The 25934-nt window shown below is 38.5% G+C and overlaps 1 protein-coding gene across 4 annotated transcripts in view; it reads right to left on the reverse strand.

The window, feature by feature from the left end:
• Positions 1-25934, reverse strand: part of LOC120419584 (optomotor-blind protein) — a 255389-nt gene that overhangs the window by 53921 nt on the left and 175534 nt on the right. For 2 of the 4 annotated variants that reach the window (XM_052706870.1, XM_052706869.1), the window contains exon 5: positions 20802-20825. The exons of the other annotated variants lie outside the window; for them this stretch is intronic. In XM_052706870.1, the coding sequence (XP_052562830.1) occupies positions 20802-20825 (24 nt within the window). The remainder of the gene's footprint in view (positions 1-20801; positions 20826-25934) is intronic. 4 annotated transcript variants of the gene reach the window in all.

Raw genomic sequence — 25934 nt, forward strand, 5'->3', positions numbered from 1 at the left:
CTTACAGGTGTGAAATCACCATTGAGTTTGAAAATCACAAATAATCTTCTAGTCACAAATGAGTGAAAACGTCATTCACGCGAGAATGTGACTTTCTACTCTTTGACGCATTACAAGAGAGAGAGAGAGAGAGAGAGAGAGAGAGAGAGAGAGAGAGAGAGAGAGAGAGACGATCAATCAAAGCAGGTCAAGCTGTGATGACAGTTTTGACTCACGATTGAGCAACTCTCTAGTGCAGCGATTCTCAACCTTCTTCTAGGCTGGTACCCCCTACCGTGTAAATCAAGTAGGCCCGGTACCCCCGTTGAGAATCACTGCTCTAGTGAGTGTCTTCACTAAACAAAGTAAGCCGTGTGTGAGTTCGTAATCGTTCGTGATTCGATTCGATTTCATCTTTATCCTTAAAGAGATCTCACAACGGTTGCTGAGTGCCTCGGATTACTTGTCAAATGGCCACGATTGCAGATTTTTGTCTGGTCGTAAAAAAAGGTTAAACATTACCTGATTGGTTGAGATGGAGAGGTTGGTTGAGAAGTGTAATTCACTTGTGAGTAAATCAATAATATGTTTTGTCAGAGAGTAGCTCTTCAATGAGCGACTTATAACTAACTGATGAGTAACTTGTTAATGACATTTTTGATATTTTTTCGCAATAGATTTTCAGTCGCGATTGAAAAGGTGATGATTGAGAGCCATGTGATTCATAAACATTTTCAAATTACTGCTCTCTCAAGTTGAGAGCGCAAATCAGATTGTTATCTTTTCATTCAACTCTCTTGTCGTTTTGTTAACGCATTCCCATATGAACACACAAACACAATAAACTGCAACTTTTTACAGTCAATTTCTCTGATTGGAGCACATTGTGGGCACCATTTTGTCTCCACTTAGGACGTCGTCTCGGTCGGTGGCTCGCCCGCTCAAATCGGACAGAGATAATTCAATTATAAGTACATGGCATTACAACTGGTACAGAGACACCCCCCGCTTTAAGAAACGTTGTGCTGCACTTTATCATTAGCTACGCACTCATGCGAGTATCGGTAATGACGAGTTCCTACCACTGAGTTTGTGTGTTTTTTTTTCCTGAACCATACAGTTTATGGTTGAGGTCTAGCAGGGGTGTGGGAGGAAAAGTGTGTACTCTCGTTAATGAGTGTAGTTTTTTTAACGGCTTGTTTGTGCTGGCGGACTTCATTTTCTTGCAACAATTAAGAGCAGTTTTCTCCTCGGTGCATCCCATTTGGCTTTAAATATACACATTACTAATTCTAACAGATTATCAGCAATTGTGTACACGGTAAAAACGAATCGTAGGAGGCAAGGTCAAAACTAGTGCCACCCTGTAGATCAAAGTCATGGCCTACTATCGATCGACAGCATTTCTTCCTGTGTACGTCTTCCGCTTGGCACGTCACATGACTCACTCACTGTCCAATGACTTTGACGTCCAAGAACTCCCAACCGGAGGAGTCCTCCTCCCTCATTTCCCATGTTAATTGCTGCTAATGTTTAATTGAATTTTAATTAGCAGTTTCACTCACTCGCCACGGGAGCGCTCTTCGAGCAGTCAGCAGACGATGCGGTAGATCACGGGTTGAACCGGTCGAGCAATCGCTTCATTTGGCGCTAAATACCTCAGGGGAGCAACCGCGCTGGCGGAGCAGGTGAAGATATTTAATTAGCAATGCGATGTTTTTCTTTCGACGAAATGGCTAACGATTTTTTTTTGCTCCCACCGGGTCCTCTCGTCCAAGAGCCTGGAACTTTAATGACATGTGACACCTGATTAATTTTATGCCGTCTGGGGGAAAAGCTTTTCCAACGCCATAAACGCCTGAACCGGTTCGGCTCGGCGTGAAGTGTTGGCTCTCTTCGCCAGGAGGAAAATCAACAATACTCGGGCGAGTCGTTCCGAAAGTCACCACCTTCACTTGACTCCTCTTGGCAAGACGCACCGTTAAGCACTTTAGATAAGCGCGGTGGTCCCGGCACCTTCTTGAGGTGCCTACCGGTTCGCGTGAACGAATAACTTGTATGATTTCATCACACCACAAGCTCTCCGGTGCGGGTCTCGTCTCTTATCAAGTGATTCGTTTTATTTTATTGAATTATTATGAGTAAAAAGAAAAGCAAATGTGTCCCCGTTTGGGACACCCTCTGAAGCACCGCAATCGGGCCGGCTTTTAATCACTTTAAGCTACCGAAAAACGATTCGTGGCGGGCTACCGTAATTCGAAAGTCTCTTTAAAAGACTAAAATAAAACACTAAAACATTGAAGCTGCCGCCCATCCGGGATCTCATCCCATTTGTTAGCGGGTTGGATAAACAAATTTTGCGCTGATTTTCGAAAGGTTTTTTTGTTCGTTCTGTTGGAACTTTGTTTAACGTTAGGTTAGGGTGACCAACTGACTTGGATAAAACTACAAGCGTCAAGAGATCCTTATCCAAGCTTTGAATTTTAGGTATCCGGACCATTCATGGTAACAGTCCTAGTAAAGTCAAGGATTTGAAGTATGTACACCCCTTATCCGACATTCGGATAATGGTCCTTTATGCTTTTCGTGATCATCTGCAAGGCATGACATGATTTACGTTTTAAAACAACTAAAGAGCTAAAATGTAGATATCAAATGACGTCATAACAATACACCAGGTTGTAATCAGAATATCCAGATCCAAGGATAGCAAGGATAACTATCTAGATATCTTAGTGTAGTTATTGTAGTTATCCGTGTTTCCCATGCTCTGGATGGTTATAGGATCTTAGGATTAAAGAATCATGATTAGTAAATTGGATGAAATGGATAAATCCACTATCCGGATATCCTTAGAACCATATTTCAGAGATTACGCATTCGAAATTCGAATAACGTTTCTGAATGCATTAATTATTTGATGAAATATTCATGGATTGAAATTGTTATAAATTTTCCCAGTACTACACTTGGATAAAGCTAGCAGCGTCAAATGATCGTTATCCAAGGTATGAATAATCATGTAATGACGTCATAACAACATACCAGGTTGTAATCAGTTTATCTGGATTCATGGATACCGAGGATAAGCATCCAGTTATTCAAGTATCTGGAAATTAGACAACCTCTTGGATAGGTTAGTTGACTCTAAACAACTATCTGTTTTTCATGTGTGTTTAATAAAAACTGAATAGTTTTTATTGAAAGTTGAGATAATTAAACTAATGTTTGATTTTTTTTAGTGCAGAAAATGATTTAAATGGATAAAATCATTTACCAGATAGGTTTTTTTATTTTTTTCGGCTTAGGATGATATTTCAGAATATCCAAACCCAAATCATGCTTCTAAATGGTGTTTCGAAAAATTCCATGAATTTATATTCGATCCAATATGCATGAATCCGTGAATCCGGATATCTTATTAAAAGCTGTATTATGCGAATAATTATCAGGATATTCGTAGATCTGGAGAGTATCGGGATCCACTATCCAGACCCAGATATTCGGATATCCAGATAACGATTATCCATAGTTTCGATTATCCGAAGTTCGATTGTCAGAAGGTTTGTATGGGACTGCGGAAAATCGAACAAAATTTTAAACGTTAACTTAAAATTCCAATTCAGCGACCCTATTTTAGTCAAAAAGTGTTTTTTTCGTGATTCAATTATCCAATCAAAACGCATTCTATATTTATCCAGATCCATTGATAGCGCTGATAACTATCCGAAAAGCTTAGGATCTGAAAATCTGCTAATCGCATGGATAGAAATACTTTGAAAAGGTTTAAAACTACGTTTAATAATGTTTAGTGCTGAATAAAATAATTTAATTATCCGGATATTCTAGGATAAGCTACTCCAAAAACGCTCTAAAGTAAACTCCTAAATTCTGCTTCAAAATAAATATCTACCCAAATAATATGTCTACAACAAAAAAAAAAAAAAAAAAATAAAACACTAAAACCTTCACTTGTTGGCCGCGACCTTACCGCGACAGAGCAACCAGACGTACCCTCGCGCCACTCCTTACTCCTCCTCCTCGGCTCTTATTAAATCTTTACTCGTTTGCTTTTGATCTCATTCAAATGAGCCAGCAAATAAAGGCCCGAAATCAAAAGCGAGCGCACAAAACAACCCCGGCGCAAAGACATCACCACAAACAAACAAAACAAAACAAAATCTGCACAAACACACTCACGAAATCTGCCAATGCAAAATTCAGTGAGACAAAAATTGAATGATTAAATTACGTCTATTTAATTTGCTTATACAAGATCGGCTCTTCGTCCTTGCTCCCTCTCCTCCGGAGTTCCGTTGCCACGACACGGATTTCGGCGGCGGCGGCCGCGGCCAAGGAACACAACCACCGACAAAGTGGCGACGACGGAGCGCAAACAGGAGAGCGCGCTCGCGGTCGCTCCTTTTGTGGTTTCTTCCTCCTCTTTATCTGCTCTCGTCGTCGGAGCAGGGGGCCTGCTTGGATCCGCACACGATCAAAGGCCGCCTGGAGAAGGGGGGGAGGCGCTACTTGAACAAGAACGCGGAGGGCGAAGAGACGCGCGGCGAACGAAAATTGGTCCATGTTGGACAAACGCTCGAACAAAAGAGGGGCCACGACGCGGTGAGTACTCTTCGGGAGAAATAGTTCAATTGTTATGCCCCCTGAACAAGAGATCTTCGGGACGCGACCTGGCGACGACGACGTTGTCTTCGTGGATATCCTGGGATTACGACGTCGTGCAGGGCCACTTCTTCCCGGCGTGAATCCTTCCCGATTCCCTCGTTGCAATTTATTTACGTTTTCCGTTTTAATTAATCGGATAATGCCGCGGGAGTTGTGCCGACCGCTGCCGTCGCCGACGGGGCCAGGTTGTTCTGGAGCCACCGGTGCGTCGTCGCCGCCGTCGTCCCCGGTGATCACATAAATTTACATCCCCCTCCACCTTGTCCCTCTAGTGGCAGTTGGAGGTACTATAAAATTTTGAATCGAAGCAGGCGCAGGTCGGGAAAGGTCGCACAACTTGCTGCTCCGATGTATGAGAGGGAAATCATTGCCGATTTTTTTTTCTTACGGGGCGAAAGGGTTTGAGGTTATCACGAAGGTGGCGCTAGATGAAGGCCGTTGGGGCGCGAGGAAGGAGCGTTGCTGGGATTATAAAGATACTTTTAATTGCTGGTGCTCTTTTACGACTTGTGCGATGATCGTTACGGTTGCGAAATGGACGTGACTAGGAGCAGCTTTCGTTACTTGGGTAATCTGCTGCAACAGATAAAGAGGAGGGGTTCCTGAATGGACCTTGTTTGGGGTGGGTTTTAAAAGTGAACGAAATGGACGCGGCCACCAGAACTCGTTACAACAAAGTCACACAGAAGGCGTTGCCTGCCGAAATGTCACTCAACGGAGCTATAAATCAAAACGGCAGCGTGGGTAACTAGATCGAGATCCTGGCTTGGCGCACCCACATGGGAGAGCTCTGACAACCGATGTCAAAACATTGTTTGACAGCGTCCAATGCGACCACTAAACAACACCAGGGCTTTGAGACGGAGTTGGAATCGGTCGAGTTGGACCGTGTTGAGGACCCGGAGTCGTAGTCGGACTCTGCATTTCGGATAAGACTATTTTCCAACAACTTTGAACGGGAGATATTGTTTGAGTCGTAATCGGAGTCAATGGAATTGGGTCTTTTTGGAGAGCTAGGATCGGAGCCGGACTCTGCAGTCCTGACAAAAAACAAACATTACAAGCAACAAAAATTTCAAGGTGTCTTCATTGCCAACTGCTGTCAAACTTGACAGAAACCTCCCTCATTTGGGTGCACACCGTGCGCGTTACACACTCTCCGGGCATGGCCAACTAAGACGATTAATTACAGTCGCGGGCGCGGGATTGGAAAAGTGTGATAATACTTTGCTGATACCGCCTAGCGCTAGCAGCCCAAAATGGGGAGGACATTTTACGAGCCCGGTCACCACCGGACTGGAACCGCCGCTGACCGTTTTCGGTGCAGCGCGTGAATTTGAACGTTTGAACGCGCCTCGTTCGACGGCTCCGAGCCCATAACAGTCCAAGGGGGGGTGAGCAAAAAGTAAAGCTAAGGTGAAATAGGAAATACTAGTTTAATTAAAAAGCCCCCCCGAGAGGAATGGCCCAGGGGAGGCAGGGGTGTTATCGCCAATCTGGGCCACACTGGGTGGAATTAATTTGTGCCACCCTGTGCAAGGGGCGGCCGCCAATCCGTGAGTGGCCGGGAAATTAATTGGCGCACTGATTATGGCCGTCCGATACCGCGCGCCAGTCCGCTGCTATCATTCGTCATCGGTGCAAAAAGTTTTAATTTACGTCGTCATCTTGGGGGCCAATTTAGGATTTTAGGAGCTGGGACCAAACCAGATTAGACGGAATTCCAGCGCGAGAAAGATAAGCTAATAAAATTAATTTAATTGTTTTATTATGAAAATCGTGCCAATAATTGGCCACTCAAAAGTTGGCCATCGCGCGCGCACTCCCCAAGATGATCTTACGACAAGGTGTAAATCTACGAGAGTTGCGTCAGCTGACAACCGGATGACCAGCGGCAAGTTCCGAGAAGTTTGATGGCCATTTCCGTTCGTCTTCTCGTCAACCGCCGTCCCATGATGATTGAAGATCTCCTCTTCGTACGTGTTTTTTATTTTCGGTGTGCCGATGTAAATCTTTATGGACTGTTGCCAGATTTGTTTCCAGTGATCAAGTGTTTGGATTTATTTCGTGTTTCTCCGTCCATCCTGCCCGCGCTGTCCAGTGTCAGTGCGTGTGTGACTACGTGGCGCGGCTACTGTATTCCGGGCAGCTCATCAGCGCACTAATCAGAGTCAAATAAACAACTTTTCGGCAGTTTCTGAGGGGTTGGAATGTGGGCTAGTTGCGACGGATTGGTGGTCAAAATTTTAGGAAATTAACGAATGTCAAGTTAGGCCGTTGCAAATATTTTTCAAAGTTTATGTCGCCCCCCCCCCCCCCCCTTCAAAATTGGTCCGAAAAATGAGGGGGCAAAAAAATATTTTTTCAAAAAAAATATCAAAAATTTAATGGAAATAGAAGTCTTATCAACTGAAAACAATCTGAAATGCCTTTTTCTGCATTGATAATCATACTTAACATGTTTTGACTCGTTTAAAAATAATTTGAACTTTTATGAAATAACAATGTAATGTTCTCGCAAAAATAAAATTTTCGCCAGTACTTAGAAATTTTGGAAATCAATGATTGTCAAACAACAGGTGTATGATGCATTTTAAAACACTTTTTTCATTCCAATGTTGACACCGTGGCCTGTAATTTCAATTTTTAACTTTTTTTTTATTTTTTGTATGGGAATTCTGTGCACACTTGTGACACGTAGTACAATTCTTGACTTTTTTTTGATAAGGTCCTATAAACAAATGTAAACATTGAGTGTATCCCTTTCACACCTTATGTCAAAGTCCATCGGAGTAAGCGGGATACACTCAATGTTTACATTTGTTTATAGGACCTTATCAAAAAAAACTCAAGAATTTTACTTTCAAAACACATTTGTGACACGTGCTTTTCAGATTTTTGTTTACATAATTTACTGTATCTTTTAACTGTTGTAACCAAATTAGTTGAAACTTGGAGCGTTTGTTAAGCGATAGTATACGAACCGATTGCTTCAAAAGGTTTTGCTCTACCATTCATAGTTTTGAAAATATTTATCATCAAACTTTAAAAATCGATTTTCTCGAAAAGTGCTAAATGGTCGTTGTCACAAGATAGCACACAGCTGACGTATTGTCAAGCTTTCTATCAACAAATTTGATTATTCCAAAAGCCTTATGATCAATTTTACATAAACTTCTTGAATGATGCTCGCATATACACTCTCAAGAAATATATATCATTACTAAGTCATATTCACTCAGATTTTGTTGTCGTGATCTGACCTAATGCGCAAAAAAAATAATATCGTTTGGCAGAACATCAGCAGTTGGTAAATTTGTTTGAAATGTACATTAATTTTATCAACAATTATCTGACTTTTTTCATAGAAGGTTTTGTTTCAAAAATATGAAAGGAAAATACCGTTAAACGGGCTGACTTTGATAGCCGGCTGTGACTTTGATAGGTTTGAGATTTTTCCGCAAAATTAAGAGTGCAAATTAAATACGTACGGAATGGTATGGAATCATTTTTAACGCGGTAGAGAAATGTTCAAAGTACTCTGAGAAGAAGTTTTCATAAAATTTTGAAAAGTTTTAAAAGTGAGATAACTTTAATTAAGAAAATGTTGATAAATAGCATTATTTTAATCATCACAAAGTGTCATGATTTTCTCAATGAACATGATTTCGTATCGGAAAATGGAATGCATTTTCGGATTGTTTGGACAATTTTCCACTAGGAGAAGGTAAAATAAGTTTGTAAATAATTGGTATTATGTGTTTTTGAAACATAATTCAAAAAAATCTCCCAATTTATAGGCATTTTCAGTAGAACAAATGTCATATAAAATGTGAAAACTTTTGATTCTTGCTTCGATTTCAGTTTAGAGTGTAATATGATTCGATAATTTTATAAACAAGTTTTCATGAATTTTAGGCAAAATTGTGACTTTTTAACAATTTTACCTAAAATTTATATGTATTTTGTTAAAAAGCTTATAAACTTAGTTAACTATTTATGAACATTAATTCTTTTTCCTAAAAAGCTGTATCCTTAGGGATGGTACATTTGACGTAAACATAAAATTTGAACACATTAAATCTGATTTTTACAAGAATAACTATGACTATCAAAGTCACCCCGGAATTCAAAATAAGAATTTTCAATGCAACTTTTTTTAAACACTATTAAAAAAAACTTTTTATCAAAAATAGTGCATGCACCTTGTGTGGCCTACCCCAGTACATGTTTTAAAAATAGTAATCTTAAGACAAACCTTACCAGTTGGAAAATATTTCAAAAATAAATTGAAATTCTATCAATGTCACCCCGGTTTACGGTACTTAAAATAGTAATTTTGTATAAGCATTAAGCGAAATCTAATTTAACAATTTAAGCCAACTGAGTGCGATACAAAAACTGTCAAAATTTAACTTTCACTAAATTCGAATTAACTCAGTTTGTTACCAATAAAGCAAATTTGATTAAATTTTTAACTGTAGAATTATTTGCAAACATTAAATCATACTTAAAATGCTGATGTCAGTGTTTGAAAATCACAAAGTAAAAAAAAAATTAACAGAAGAGTATATTTAAATTAAATTCAACTGGTTTTTAGCATTTAAAGATATTATGCTTCTATTGTGAGAAATAATATAAAATGTTAAGGATACATAAAAACTGGTTAATGAATGCAAGAAAACTTATCAACTTTCTTTTTAATTAAAAAAGTTTTTTTTTATATTTTGAGGGTTTGTTAATGTTTTTTAGTGAAACAAAGCCTGGAATTTAAAAAAAAATCTATCTTTGCCACTGAAATTAAAATTCTATTACAAATTGAAATGTAAGTACGCGAAGCGAAGAATTTTTATTGAAGTTTCTCCAATTTTTTTTAATAATCTCAGACTCATTTTGATAAATTTGAAGCCACTGTTTTTTTAATAACTTGAAGCCACTGTCAATACTTAGTTCAATCTTTAACTCAATTTGGAAAAATAAGGTGATTTACATTTTTATTCAAAAGATCACAAAATTTCACAAATGATTCATTTTCTTACATTTAAAAATTGCTTTAAAAGAAAATAAGATATCGTCATCTTAATTAACTCCAACTCTAGAACTTGTTTACGTGGTTTCTAAAGGCCTTTTATTAGGTACTTTAGATAAAAAATATCTAACATTTATTATGTTAAAATATTGTGTTTTTTTTTTGTCATTTATAGTGAGGCTAATACATACCCGATATTATTTTCTTAAAAAAAGCTCAAAATAAACTTGCAATCAACTGGAAACAATTTAAAATTGCGTTGAAAAACTATTTCTTTTCTTGCGTTGAGAAACCGGTTTGAAAATATTTGAAGTTTTGTAAAATTTCAATGCATTTTTTACAAAAAATTAAGCTGTTTTGTGAGACAACTGTTTCGTTGAATACATAATAATAATAATGTATTTTAGAAAACTTTATTCATTGAAATGTTGAAACCATGGCATGTAAATTCAATTATATTTTTATGAAATTCGATGTCAAATTTGCCAGCGAATTGGTTCCAAGAGCAGTTAGCTAAGTTTTCAAAAAAGATTACCGATTATTTTATCCTCAAAGTTGTCGTCTATTAAATATTTCATATAATTTACAAGCCTTACCCGACAAACTTCGTTCTTCCTTTTTTTGTATGTTGACGTTTCCTTGGGCTTATACGAACCCAACGCAACAAAGAGCACTTCGATCCGACGCTCCGTATTGAACTGATTCGCGTTCGAACAAAACCGTCGAAATTTTTTATATATATAAGATTTAAGTTGAATTCACAGAAACAATATTTTGACCACCCAATACACCCCCTACCACCCAGTGTGCCCACAATCCCACAAGGCGATCGCCCCGAAAAGAGCACCACAAAGGCCAATCTCATGTTTAATGATCACATCATGATTAATTTCCGTCCCCTCCGCGTGAGTATCTGGTTGCTCGCGCGCACTCATTTGAGCCTTCCTCCGGAGGACTACGACTACCCATGAAGTTGGGAGGCCAAATCTGGGGGAGTCAGTCGGCCAAAGAGTAGCAAACTCTGCGCGTTTTTTTTTTTCGCAATCCCTCTTCTGACCCTGGAAGCTGCGCCACGAATCCCGCGCGGGAACCGACAAGTAGTCAGATGATGAATGGATTTACTTGTTTCGCGTTGTTTGATTTTCGGACCAAGAGGAAGGAGAGGGGGGGAGGGCGCATCGGGTGGTGGCGCTTAGATCTCCCCGGTGCCCCAGTCCAAGAGTCCAGACTGCTGGCGTCAGCGCGCGCGCCCGATTCTCTCTGCCCATTCCGGAATACTTCCTCCGTTTTTCTCCCTTTTTCTCGATTGTTTGCTCTTTTTTATGTGTTTCCTTGGAAGACGGGAGGGGTGCGCTCCTTTCCCCCGCCTGGCAGCGCCAACTTTGATCGCCGGGACTCTGCCGGGAGTCGTCGTAAGCCGAAATAAAATCCAAAATAATTGGTATCTAAACATATGTTAATACAAGCTCTTTTTTGCTTGCCCTGGCACCCCGCACTCTCCACCTTTCGGGAAGGCTTAACTTTTCTGCTGCGCCCGGGTGGGAAGCCAAGGGGAAAAACTTTTTCATTAAATTATTTTATTCCGAAAGCCCTGGCCAGAACCGCCAGCCAGCAGTGTGGTGTTGTTTTGTGGAGAGGCCGCGCTTGTCGTAACTTCCCGTTTTGTGTTGATTTTATGGGCTCGTTACGGGATTGTTCTCGCGGGGTGTTTCGGGAAGCTCAGTGAGCCAGATAAGACACACAACGACGGGGAAATGAATCAGAATCACCGCACTTTTTGAAGCGGAGACTCGTCGGAGAGAGGTTCGTCCGGAGTGGACTCAACGTTAATTGTATCAATGACCTTGCGACTTTCCGAGGGTCTCCCTGCCACTCTCCTCTAGATTTGTGTAATAAAAACCCCTGTTTTCGTCGTCGCACAGGAACAAAAAAGTGTGAATGAAGTTAATTAAACTCTTTTTTTTCTGTGGTTGTTTGGACCGGACTCTGGAAAGTTCCGAACCTGACTCTCGGGAAGGGAATCTGCGCGCTTCCCAGGTGGACGGATCTCGGCACAAAGTTTTATTAATGAAGTGTTGAAAAATTAAAATCGTAATAAATCTAACTTTTACGAGTCACTTCCTGTGGGTGTGGGCTCTGCACACAATCCGGTTGGTCAGTTGTCCCGCGCCCGGTAGTAGTAACGGGAGCTTTTATGAATGGTTAATGAGCTGGGCCGGCCCGAGTCTGAGAACGAAGTTTTGTTTACCGGAAATTCGGATGGAATTCCAGCAGCGGCGGTGCATTCCAGCTTTCTAGGTGAAACGAGTGTTATCTGGCGCTCTGAATCAACGGGCGGGATTCGTGTAAGGAGGGCGAACTCATTGGGTTTAAACGCGCGGAATGGTTCTTCTAGGTTCGTTATCGGAGCAAAGTAGCGTTCCCGGCGGGACCACCCATCGAGGTGTGGGAGAATATATTTATGGGTCTGGGCCGTTGAGAGGGCCGACGAAATTGTAGGGTTGAAAAAGATGTTTGTGTGTGTAGAGGTTTTAGAATGATTTATTTGGAAACATTTTGAGGAAGCATTCCTGACTCTTGTTGTGTAATTAGCTCTAATTTACTCGAGTTAGTCGGAGCATTTTGAGAGTTTGAATGGAGTTTCAGCGAATGATGCTAGCTTAAGTTAACTTTTTTTTCCAACAACGATCTTTGTTAAATACAAGAATTTTACCTTTGAATTGGATTCGAGTAAGAACAAGTTTTCTAATCAATGCAATTCAGACATTTTCGTCACTAAACAAAAGCTTAAAATCTCAAAATAATATTATTTTCATCATTTAAACTAGAAAAATGTTAATATGATTGCAAACAATATAATGACTGTACATTCGAGCAACTGTACCCGAGCATGGGTAAATAACACGGGAAATGCAAAATAATACCATTCAATGGTATCAATAGCAAATTTTGGTTTTGGCGAGGCCTTGCAAAAATGTCTAAAGTGTAAGTTAATACCAATCTTTGTTATTATACCAAATTTTGGTATTGTTCTGTTATTGGACAAATTTTAAGAAAATGTCGAATTTTGACATACTGTTACTTACTTACATACTTAAAAACGCAAATCTACTCCAAATTAAAGCCAACTATTTTATTTTGGTCTAAAAAAGTCATTTGTGATCTTTATAAATTAGGGAATACCATACATTGGTATTGTAAAGGTATTTTAAATAAAAATATTATAAAATAAAGGTGATTAATAAAAAAACTATTTTAAATGATGTGTAATTTTCTTAAAAGTATGCTGATACATTTGAGAATGATAAGAAAAACATTTATATATTTAGACGATTAACTTTACGACAACTATAGGTTTAACGTGAAAAATTTAAAAATTTAGAATGGATTTTGCTTAACATTGTGTGCCTTGTTCGTCATAATCGATAAACTCAAAAAAATAATGTCAATCTTTGTTAATTTGATAAAATAACTATTTCAATACCAAAATGTTGGTATGCATGTGGTATTCGAACTTCGTTCTAAAATCCTTTTAATATTGGATTTGTGTTGAATCCTATTCAGTTGGAATTATGCATCCTCAAAAATCCCACGAAAAATGCCACGCTGCCTGGGCTATAGCCTTTCTCGTTCTGGTTTAGTTTGTTTCTCTTTCTTTGAATTTCCTGATATTTTTGCCTGCAGCTAAAACATGTTGATGCAGCAGCAGCTCGTTTTCAACAAGCGTTGATAGCTCAGTTGGTAAACGGGTAGCTAAAATGGTGTCTGCACCTTACCTGTCATGAGTTCGATTACAGTATTTCTCTAGTTTTCTTTACCTGATATTTTTTGGCTCTCCAAGCAAGACCTCGTTTTCCTGCCTGTTCGAAGAATTTAAATATAGCATCAAAATTCTACCCATTTCTCATTGCAATCCCATTAGTCAAATTGAATTCTCGCTGTAATCCTAAAGATAATTCTCATTGTGTTTATGTCCAATGAGATTTTTGTTTACCCGGAAAGTTGTTATTATCTGGTATTCATTTGCCCTTGGAATAGCACGTTTTGGTATTGCTTTGGTCTTCCCCATACAGTTTTTTGTTATGATTTCATGGTATTATACCATCTATTACTGGGCAACCAAGGGCACATTTTGGTATTTGTTATTATGCCAAGTAATACCAAAATATGGTATTTCCGTGTTATTTACCCCTGCTCGGGTAAACGGACAACAATTCACAGAATCCGCAGAGGATGAAGGATGCGTGAGCATACCGTTCCTAACGCTCCATTCTTATTGATAACGGTGTGTAGTGTGTAAGCGAAAAGATAAATAAATTTTTTTAAATACATGTAGAATAACTTGGATAGAGCACTTTTTAAGTCAAATTTAAAGTCCCAAAATTTGAACAAATAAAATGTTCAGCAGATAATAACTTCAAGGATAAGCTATTCTCAAGAATTTAAATGAACGTTTTTTTTTTTGCAGACTTTCCAAGCAAAGATAATATAATTGTTTTGTTTGTTTCGAAGAACAATACACCGTTGAGAAGTAATAAATACGAAAATGTCTGTTTTAGTTTTTCAATGACCTTTTATGTTTTTATAAATTATTTATAATTTAAAAAAATGTTGTTAGCTGAATTCCCATTTATTAGCAATTCAATCATCCCTAGAACATCGAAAAAAAAACTAGTTTAATCCTTTTCCGGATGATTTCTCACAAGACAAAATCTCCATGCCAAACCTGCCCCACTCTGCCCAAGCCTAGAACAACGATTTGATCAAAGTCTGCTCGCGTAACGTGATACGTGCGCGCAGCTCATCGATTCGGCTCAAATCACACGCAAAAAAGTGCCGGGTGTGCGCTGAGTGACTCAATAATACCTTCCGTCTTCGGTGGCCGGCCCCCTGGCCCCCTCAATCCCGTGTCGTCGTGCAAAATACAAGACCGGCCGGGCGGTGCGCACCACTTTGATCTCAGCAAGCGCCTCTTTAGGCTTAACTTCTTCCTCTTGTCGCGCCATTTTTCACCTCCATGGCTTGCTGTGCTTGGTGGTGCGGGGCGCAGCCCGAGCCCATCCCGCGAGAGAGAGGAGGCAGCGTTCGCCACTTTGTTGGATGATCCGACAAGTTTGCGGCTGCTGCTGCTTCGGCTTTGGCCCCCCTTCGGCGCGAGCGCTCGGCCACCACTATTCTTTTGATCGGGCGCAGAAAAAAAAACAAGCAAAAGTGCGCTACGTGTGTGTCCCTGTGCCGTAGTCTCGATATAAACTTTCGTTTATATTTCTTTCTCCCCCGTCCCGCCATGGACACCAACCTCCGGTATTGTGCAATTTTTCAGGTTATGTTTGGGAGGGAGGCCAAGTATCAAAGAAAAGCCGAAACATGCTTTACGATGTAATACGCAAACCCACACACATAGACACGTACCCAGCAAAACAGAGCGGAGCATAGCCGCATCTCCCGGGAGTGAACGAGATCGCGGCCGCCGGAAAGCGTCCAGATTAACCTCCACGGCGACGGCGGCGCCTTCACCGACCAAACCGCGCCAACAGGAGTAACAAATGATAAGATATTAAGTACCAAATCGGAGCCCGCGCTCGGCTAAATATTGTTTCATTATTGCCAATCCCGGGTTTGACTCCGAGGGGGGATCTCAGGCGCTCGTAAAATGAGTTAATATCGAGAGCCACCGGCACTGATTTCTGCACACAATCTCCGCGTGAGAGTGAGTTCCGAAATGGCCGCGGAGGCCGAGAGAGAGACGAGAGGAGAGGGGGATGCTGTGCCGAGCAGGTTGCCTGGGTGGTCCTTCAGCAGCGGTGGTGGCCTCCGCGGAGGCCGCCTGCTTTGCTAGTTGACCAGTCGTAAAGCGGCGATATCCGGTCCAATTGATTAGACGAATATCCGGTACACGCCGGCTTTGATGCGCGCGAGCACGACGGGATGTGATCGTCTAAGCAAGCCGTGACCTCCGCTTCTTGGGTGGTGCGTCTAATTAATCATGCACACGCGTGGTTGGTGGCTTGGTCCAACTAGCGTAAAAGTAGTTTGATAAGTTTAGAGTTTCATTCATTTATAACAGTTTTAGGCAAAAATATTGCATTTCTATCTATTTCTATTAATTCTGGAGATATATTGATATATTGGTATATTGATAGTTGGAACTATTTTACAAATTAAAATATAACAGTTAACTATTTAACAAAGCTCGCAGTGTTAAAGGGTAGCTATGGGGCTAGCTAATGTTTTACATTTCGAGTTCTGTGAAAAAAATTGCCACTGTCTCGGCCTTTGCAAAATAGTTCCAGCTGAAAAATGCATATTCGCCCTTTACGGTTTTGAAGAAAAAATATTAATTTCATTTAATCTTTTTTTTTTTTGGACTCAACGTTGAGGCTCAAACAAACCCTACTCAATCACTAACGTTTTTGTTTTCCAGCGTTTAAAAAAAACTGCTAACACAAACAGACTAAAATCTTTGATCTAATCTAATATAATCAGACCCTAGCGCAGCCAATCTTTCGGAGGGATACTGGAGAGTGCCTTAGGTTAGATTACGCCTAGCACTCTTCTTGACATTTATTAACATTTGTAGTGCGCCATTGCATTATAATGCAGACAAAAATCTTTGAAGAAAAAAGTATGGAAAGAAGAACTTATTAGTTTTGAGAAAATTTACTTTTTCTATGCGTCATTGCCAAAGTTTTTATTTTTGTAGGGTCAATTCTAACCGTTTTTTGATAAATATTTGTTTAGGAATGAAAAAAAATAAACCCTGCAAAAATAACAATTGGGCAGTAAATTATTAGAGAACGGCCATCTCAAACCAAAATCGAAGCACGAGAACTGTCAAACAAGGTACTAATCGAGCAAAAGCTATTGTCTTTTGCTAGATTGATAAACTGCTTAGTTTGTTTGGAAGAAAAAATATACGAAAAATAACATAGACGAAAAAGTTAAAAATCCTTTTATCCTTTATACTTAAGGTAGATGCATTTATTACGGATCAAGCTGGAAAGGCATCATCCATAAAGTACGTACGCTCTTAGGGGGGGAGGGGGGGTTACCGTAGGTGTGACAAGATGTGACCAAGGAGGGAGGGGGGGTTTGCGAGACTGTGACGTCACGCTAGGTTGTTTTTTATGATTGCATAATATCAATTCGAAATGTACACAATTAAATTAAATCCTCATTTCTAAAAATTGTTTGCTTTCTATTATTTAGAAGAACCGTCATCAGGGGTGACATTGGGTCTGGGGGTGAGATTTGGCCATACAAATTTCTGCATTTTTGTATGACCCAAAACTCACCCCCAGACCAAATGTCACCCCTGATGACGGTATCACATTATAATTTATTATATAGGGGCAGGGGGGGCAGAATGGACCGCCTAAGGAAAATGCACCAAAAACCATAGAAAAACATAAAAAATTATGAATCCAGTGTAGTAGGCTTATGCTTTGGAATGTACCCTTCAATGTTGTATACTTGGTTGATGAAAATTTTTTACTTAAAACTATTTTTGAGCCAATTAAAAAAAAAAGTTTTTTCGACCAACTTTCCAGGGTGCGGGGCAGAATGGACCACCCTGCGGGGCAGAATGGGCCACCTTAGAAAACAAGCCATTTCTTCTAATACAACGTTGAAGGGTGATAAGAAATTACTTGAGGGACCTTTCCATTATAGTTTCCATAAAATTTGATCACTTTTATAAAAATAGTAACTTTAAAAAACAAAGATTTTTGAAAATAGTGTAAATATGTCGAAAAAAGACACTATTTTTACAACTAAGCGTCAAAACAACTAAAAAATCAACTTTTGTTGCATTAAAAGTGATTTGTGAAGCTACCAGGAGGATTTTTTTTAACTTTTGATTGTTTTTATAAGGCAGAAAAAGGGTGGTCCATTCTGCCCCCAAGTGGATTTTAATTTAACACTTCCACCACCAAGCCTCTAAATGATTTTAAGGTTCCGTTGTTGTTTGTATACCTTGGTAGTAGCATCTAGTAACGTTATAAGCATTGAGCAAACTTTTTCAAACAATCCAACTTTTCAGAAAGCTTATTTAAGAACCTCGAAATAAACAACATTTGCGTGGTTTTGTCACTTATTTACATTTTTGCTCATAATTCGAAAAATACAATGAATTCAAACATCGTATTCGGTATGGCGATGCTATTTGACAACCTTTATAAGACCCTTGCCTTACAGTTGGTCTAAATCCATTCTAAAGCCCAAAACCAAGGGTGGCCCGTTCTGCCCCCATGGTCCATTCTGCCCCCCCTGCCCTTAGTCACATTTTTTTGCAGCTGGAACTTCAATATTTAACAAATTCTTGCTTGATAAAAATAAATGCTTTGAAAGCAGGGTGTTCATAAGAAAACTGCTATAAATGGTTTGAACTTATTAGATACAAAGCTGTGAAAAACAGTTTTCAAGATTTTTTAATACTTGAATGTTATACCAGGTTTTATAATTTTTAAAAGATACAAAACTGTTTTTTGTTTCGTAATGTTTATTCTAAAAAATAAATAATTAGACTATTTTTTTTTCATATTAAAATTGGCAAAAATACCAAAATTATGAGAGTTTAAAGATATAAAAACTATAAAAAAATCCCATCGAAAACAAGGGGGGGGGGGTCTGGCAAAATGTGACGTACTTTTTGAGGGGGGGTTCAACTTTGTGTGACAAAGTGTGACATAGGGGGGAGGGGGGGTTAATTTTGGCCGATTTTTGCGTGACATACTTTATGGATGAAGCCAAATTGGATCAAACGCAAAAAAAAGGATCATCAAAGTTGGATGACGATTGGATGAAATATAGTTGTATAAGGCTGGTACAAATTTTATTTAAAGCTTTTGTCACCACCCCGCTTCAAAGTTGGCTCGAAAAATCAGGGGGCATTATTTTTTTTATCAAATAAAATCAAAATTTCAATGGCAATTTAAGTGCAATCAGCAAATCGATTTAAAATACATTCCCCTGAGTCTAGAATCATTTTTAGCATGTTTGGGATGATTTAAAAATATTTTTTATTTTTGAAAATTTTCGATGTTTAGTACCTATCGCGAAAAGTTTTTTTTGCGATTTTTAATTGTTTTCGTCAATCCCGGCCAGAGCTGAGGGACAAAAATTTTAATAAATATTTGCATTGGCCTAATGTTGCATTTCTTTTTAATGCTACTTTAAGAGAAAAATGTTTGTAATAATTGACTTTGATTTGTTTGTACAAATTTCATAACCGGACATGAGAAATATTGTTTGACCACCACAAATTAAAAAAACAGTCAGGTCAACTATACAGTACCAATATCCTTTACGGCATCTATTTGAGTGCTTAAAAGTCCAGCTCAAAGCACTTGTATTTTAAGGAGTATGACGGCAAATAACATTCAAGCATAGAAACAAACACTTCAAAGAAAAAAAAACCAATTCAAAGGGTGTTTCCAATATGGCAAAAAATGTTGTATTAGGGTGTTCTTAAAAATGTAAATTTTCTCGGATTTTCGCAAAAAAAAACATATTTCAAAAAATACATGACTTTGTGCCGTTTCAAACAATTTTAGTGTCTGGAACAAAAAGCCAACGTCTGGAAATATTGTTATCGGATTCCTCGTGAAATTTCACTCAAGATATTAAAAAATCCAAAATCAAAACCCGTACAGTCCTGATATATGATTTTTTTTAATATAAAATGTTTGATTTTGAAAGCACGCGCGGTGCAAAATGGGAAATTTACGAAAAGGGGGAGGAATTCACTTTTTTTCACTAAAACTTTTTTGTTTGTGTTTTGGTTTGTGATTAGAAGGTGACGATTCTCGAGATTTTCGATTTCCCGGGAATCGAGTGTTGAATTTGACCATTTCCCGGGAATTCCAGGAAGCCGGGAGTTTTTTTTTATCTATGTCAATAGTGCCCAAAATTTATAAAGAAAAGTAACTTAGTTTGTTTTAAGGTAAATGTTGGGGTTCACATTTCTCTCAATTATAGTTATTGGAATTTTGGACAAAATTTAGACTTTCTGAAAAAGAAGATTAGAGAAGCATTGGTTTATTCGAACTTGAACATCGAAAATTGAACATTCAATGTTCTAAACAATTTTGATTTTGTCTAATATTTTTCTGATTAGTTTATATCATTTTGCTTAGATATTTATAAGTTTCAAATTTCCCGGGAGTCTCGACCAAATTTCCCGGGAATCGAGAGGTCCAAAAATGGTCGATTACTGGGATTTTTTTCCCGGGAATTCCCACTCGTCACCCTCTATTTGTAATCTTTTCAAATGGAACTGCTGTATGTTTTGTAACAATTATTGTTTTTATTTTTATTTGATAATTGTAAATTTTAATCAGTTACTGGTTGAATTTATGAATGATGAATGAAATGAATAATAATGTGACATTTTGTGACAATTTTTGCTTCAATATTTTGAAAATAATGCTTCAACAAAATTTATTTCTGAACTTGTTAAGTACCAAACATTGTAAGCTTTACAAGAATAAAATTGTCAATGAAGTTCCTGCACTTTATGGTATTTTTTTTAACCATTAAAGAAACAGACAAATACAGCTTAGAATATTTTGAATAAGTTTAGAAGCCTTTCCAGTATGGTCTGCCTCCATAAACCTTTCAAGTGCACCGGTAACAAAACGGTTAAACAACATTATCGTGCAACATTGTAGCATAGCCTGTATCGAGAGCTGCTGCTGCTGCTGCGGCATTCCAGAGAGTAATTAGCGAAATATTTGCAGCTCATATTTTAAACACACAACTGCGAGAGACAGATATAAAGGGTAAAAAGCAAGTTTTTTTTTCCTTTAGCGTTCACTTTTTTTTCTTTCCACCTTAACGCGCGCGCGCCAATACCTCAACCTGCACACACATGTGCGTTACAAAAACATTTATCATTTACAGATAAAGAAAAAAATTAAAACAGCAAACACATACCGAACAGTCAACGGAGGCGGGAGATAGTTTTCGATGCAAAGAGTGCAACAACATAATTTCCGTTGCGAGGAGGGCCACGATCATCGGGAGGTCGTCCACAGCGTTTGTTTTGGTTTTGGTTGGCGTTTTATGATATTTTGGTTTAAGGTTAAAAATGTTCAAAATTACATACCCAGACGACGGAGGCATCGCCGACCTTGAAGATAAGAAAGTAAGCAGGCATTAATAAACGGGAAAATTTTATGGCATTTTTTTGGGGAGGAAGAGGGGCGGGGAATAATTTTATTTGAAGAAATAATTATTTTCTAAATATTGGATATTGTGAAGAAAAGGCATCAACTGTATTAAAAAGGGGGGGAAGGTGGTGTGGGACTCATAAACCACCCAATGTGAGCAATTATCATCATGGAGAGAGATACAAGGTGGTTAAGTCATAAAACGAGAGAGAGAAGGAGCTGCTCTCATGACTTTAGCCCTGAGGGGGGAAAGACCTCCGCCGAGTGTGGGGTGGTGAGTTACGGAAACGTGCCTCCTTCGCAAATGATCGTGGCCCAGGAAGCTCAGCTCGTCGACGTGGTCGTTTAGAGCTGATGAACATCAAGGTTCCCAGGAATAACTTCGTCAAACGGAGAGAAAGGGAGAAAGAGCAATCAGCAGGTTTGCGCTGGGTTGGCTGAATGGCTGAGGTCACGATGTGAGGTCGGTTGGTGGCGCCTCCTGCGCAGATGCTGGAGAAGAGCCAGGCGCCACTCCGCTCGATCTGGACTTAAACCAAATAAAGAGACGTGCGCTTTTGGCGGTTTTTGGATCTCGCGGAGAGGGCGCCACAGTTTGATATCCGATATAAAAATCAACAAGTGGCGCCAACGTTTTTGGAATGTGTCAAAAGGCAGTTTTAGTTGTTATTTTTGAATTAAAACAAAAAAATCAGGCAAAATTGAAAAATGCTATGGAAAATACTTCCTAATTGCATCTTAGTCTCTTTTGCTTTGTGGATTGTTTTTCTTCATTTTCAAGCATTTTCGTGTGCATTTATTTTGTGATGTTTTCATTGTTATCTGATCAGTATTCTTTTTTCATAATCATTATCTTTTGACTATTTTTGGATGTTTTGATTGTTTTTCATACTCATACTTAAATCAGCTGGCTTTTCAAGGCTAAACAATACTGTAAACTATTTTGACTTAAAAAGTCTGAAACAAAAAGGAAGCTATTCAAAAACTTTCCCAAAATAATAAAAATAGTATTCTTTCCCAAAATTTGTTAAGTTACATGAAATTAGTCAAATTACGTGAATATTTTGGTCAAACCATTTAAAGCCGGTACAAATATTCTAAATTTCTTTTGTCACCTTCCCAATCAAAATCGGGGGACATTTTTTTCAAAAGACTTAAATATAAGAATTTGTTTTAGCATTTTTAGCATGTTTGAGTTTATTCAAAAATCTTTTGAAATTTGGAATATTTTTAATGTACAGTACCGCAAAAAGTTTTTTTTCGCAAAAATTTTCGCATTCGTCATATTTTTCCTTTTTTTTCAAAACTAATTATTGCAAAACAACTGATCTAATGTATTTTTTTGCCAAAGCCAGAGACGAGGAACAAAAACATTAAAAAATATTTGAATCTGCCTAATAGTTCATTTTCCTTATGCTTTTTCTAGATATTTTGGTATTTAAACCTTACCTTAATTATCCAGAATTGCGGAAAATTTCAAGACAATATGCAAATTGCAAATTTTATTTATTTATGTCAATGAACTTGTTTATTTCATTATTTATAGGGTTGTTTTTGTTTTTCTAGAAAAAAAAATCATAATAATTTAAACAGGTTTGCCAAGCTTAACAGCTGGAAAATATTTTTTCATGTTGTGTATAAATTTGAAACTAGATACAAAAGTTTATCCAAATAAAAATCTCGAAAATAAAGTTTCTAAAATTACTACAAAAAGTTTTGAAAAAAAATTTAGTCGAAAACAAGTTCAAGAAAAATACTGAGGATTTATAGTCGAATGAGAAATACTAAGTAAATTCCAATTCAATTTTTCAATCATAATCAATAAATCATAATAAATTGACAAATGATTTAATATCAATATTGTTTTCATGAACGTTCATAATTATTATTCTTTTTATAAGCCTGCTTCCTGAATAGCCCATTGGGCGTCATCCATAAAGTATGTCACGCTAAAATCGGCCAATGTTTCAGAAACGTTTATTTCCCTGCTTGAATGTTATTTTGTATCAAGAAAGGTGTCAAAAAGTTGAACGTTTCAGCACTTGGATGGGTACTAAAAAGTATTTATCACTTTATTTTTTGGGTATGAAAAGTATGCCGTTTCGTTATTCGAGAGCGACAACAAGTATAAGTAGTTTCACAACTGGAGATATATTTTTTCCATACAACGCTCCATACAATTTTGCGGGCTTGTCGTCAAAATAGACATGTAAATGAGAATTGAGTTATGTTTAAGGCTAAAATCCCCAATTTTATGTTTGAAGTTTTATCTCAAAAAGTACTTTACATGAGTTTTTTATTTTTTTTATATGTCTTAACAAATTTAAAAAGAGATCATTGCTGAAGGTAGAGTTTAGGATAATATGGTGCAAAATCTGATACCTGAGGTATAAATTTTAGAAAAAATTGCGATAGTTTAGATTGGTGTAAAATCTGGAAATCAGGATATGATTTTTCGAAAAAAGAAAATAGTTGAACACAATTTCAAAACTATTTTTTATTTAGAAACAAAATCAAATTTTCAATGTGCGTTTGAAACTGGTTTTTGAAATTTTGTTTGATTTTTTTTGCTTGAGCATATAAATCATGAGAAAAGTCATATAAATCATATAAATCATATACTGCCCATGATCGCATAAATGTCCCATATGCATTTTCGTCACTTTTGAGTTATTGACGCAGTTTAGTTCAAAATCGTGTACTCTTTCAAAAGAGCCTATAACATCCAGTACTTTGTTCTAGAAATCAGGAGGAAATCCAGTTTTTTCGTGAAAACTTAACACGTAGCCTTATGTGTGGGACAAACTTGTTTAGCGTTTTTCTCAGCTTGCTGTTTTTGCATATGGGACATTTATACGATAATGGGCAGTATAAGTCATATAAATCATGAGATAAGTCTTATTGTTCGAATAATATTAACAAAATAAGTTGAAATCCTATCAAAGTCATCCAGTTTACGGTACCAGAATTTTGAACCATCCTTAACTATATGCCTTTTTAAGTTCCTTAAAACATATAAAAAATTTAAGTTAACAAATTTTGTTTTACGCAACATATCCTTGAATCTTTGATGAATATGAATAAATATTCGAAATTAACATTTAAGTAATCATTGGTAAAGTTTCACGAACAAGAGGTTTCGCTCCACCATTATAAAACAAATCCGTAATGTAATTTAACTCTAAATTACTAAGACGTACCTAATGACACCATTCAAAACCTCCGAGATGATAATGGGTTCGAGTACCTTCGCCTATCCACTATCAACCCAGCGCATCTCCAAATGAAAAACATCCCGTCAAAACCAATGGAAATTACGCACCACCCACCCACTGCGTGCAAAGCAAAACCTGAGCTCTTCTCCCCATTAGTTGGTGCACAATATTGCAACGAAGCTGGGTAGTTGTCACCAGTTCTCTCCCGTTTATGATGAGTCAATAACGACACTCACTTGCAGACACCATCGTCAGTCGGCATTATCATCATTACCCGACAACCGACAACAACAACAACAACAACATCATCATCATCTACATCAGCCTTCAGATCTTCGTTGTGCCATCTTGTCACATAGTGCCACTCGTCATACATTTAATCTTAAATTAAATGTAATTTATTCATTTTTTAGGACAACATGCCACATAGTGCAATGTTGCCACTCGTCATACATTTTTTCACGTCGTGCAAATTTTCGCTTTAAAGCTGATACGTACGACAAGACAGCACAACGCCGAAGCAATCTTCAACTCGCAATCTTGATCTGCGTCTCCAAGGAGAATCATTCACAGACAACCAGACCCTGGACTGGTCAAGCCGTTTGGATCATCCTTTCGGCTTACAAGCGCACAAGTCCCTAAGCCAATCGACTTAAGGAGAGAGGAGTCGCGACCAAGTGGTGACAGGAGGAGGGGAAAAAAGCCAATTTAGAGTCTTTAATTTTAATTACTGCTTCGGTCCGGGGTCCAAGCTGGACCACGGCGGTGAGAAAGAGAATACAACCGGGGTGAGCGTGCCCTTTCTCTTTCCCTCTAACGGTGGGGTCTACGGGAATTGGTCGCGGCCGGCTCTCGAGACCAAAGTGGTTAAGCTTAAACAAATGAAGTGGTATTTTCTGACCGTCGTTTGTCTTAGCCCCCCTCACCGGATCTCTCTCTCGTGTGTGCGAGTTCGAGCTCTTTATAACTTTTCTCTCTGATTTTTGCATATTAATTGATAATAATGAGAAAAAGACCACCCTACAATTTCAATAACTTTTCTTCTTCGCACCACCGTGGCCGTGTTGTTTTGCAAGTTTTTTTTTGAGTTCGTTATTAAGAGATGGTGTGGCGGCGGTGCTGGAAGATATTTCTTCTTTTAATGACGACTAGTTTCCTGTGGACCGTTTAGCAGAGGTGGGTAGGGGAAGTGGTGGTGGGGCAGGACCCAAATGGAGACCTCCATGAAGGCAGTTTAATGAAACGAGGGTCGTCGTCGTCATCGTCATCATTTTGCGGAAACATTGGTGTTAAATAGTGCATACGCGCAAACGAACTCGTCCTCGACCATCGAACTTTAAATTGGATTTCAGAATAATGCCAACAAGTGGCTTACCCACCATGGGAAACAATGCCGACGACGTCGTAAAGTTGCAACGCGACCGGTAATAAATATCCGCACCGCTATAAAGCACCAAATATGCTAATTTACCGACCGTCGACCGCAGTGTACCAATTTGCATCAGAAGCTGGATCTTTGGATCTCCATCGATCCCCCTTTCCCAAACGGGAGGGAAGGACGGGGTCACCCACTTGATCCAGACGGGGGTCAACGCAACTCTGGATCTCGAAGGAGGAGGAGGTTGAAGGATTGTCGTACAAAACAAAAGGCAGACAGAACTGACGCAGACGGAGTGAAAGGAAAGGAGATTTTTATCTGGGTGACGCAGAACATCAACGAAGTGGTGGTGGTGATGATGGAACATCGCGGAACAGTTCGATGGAGTTGATATTGCGGGTTCGGAGTTGGAGGTCGAAAGGCTGAACAATATTGTTCATGAAACATAATTTCGAATATCTATATCACACTTGCTT

Source organism: Culex pipiens, chromosome 2 (assembly GCF_016801865.2).
Source record: "Culex pipiens pallens isolate TS chromosome 2, TS_CPP_V2, whole genome shotgun sequence".
NCBI classification, from domain to species: Eukaryota; Metazoa; Arthropoda; class Insecta; order Diptera; family Culicidae; genus Culex; species Culex pipiens.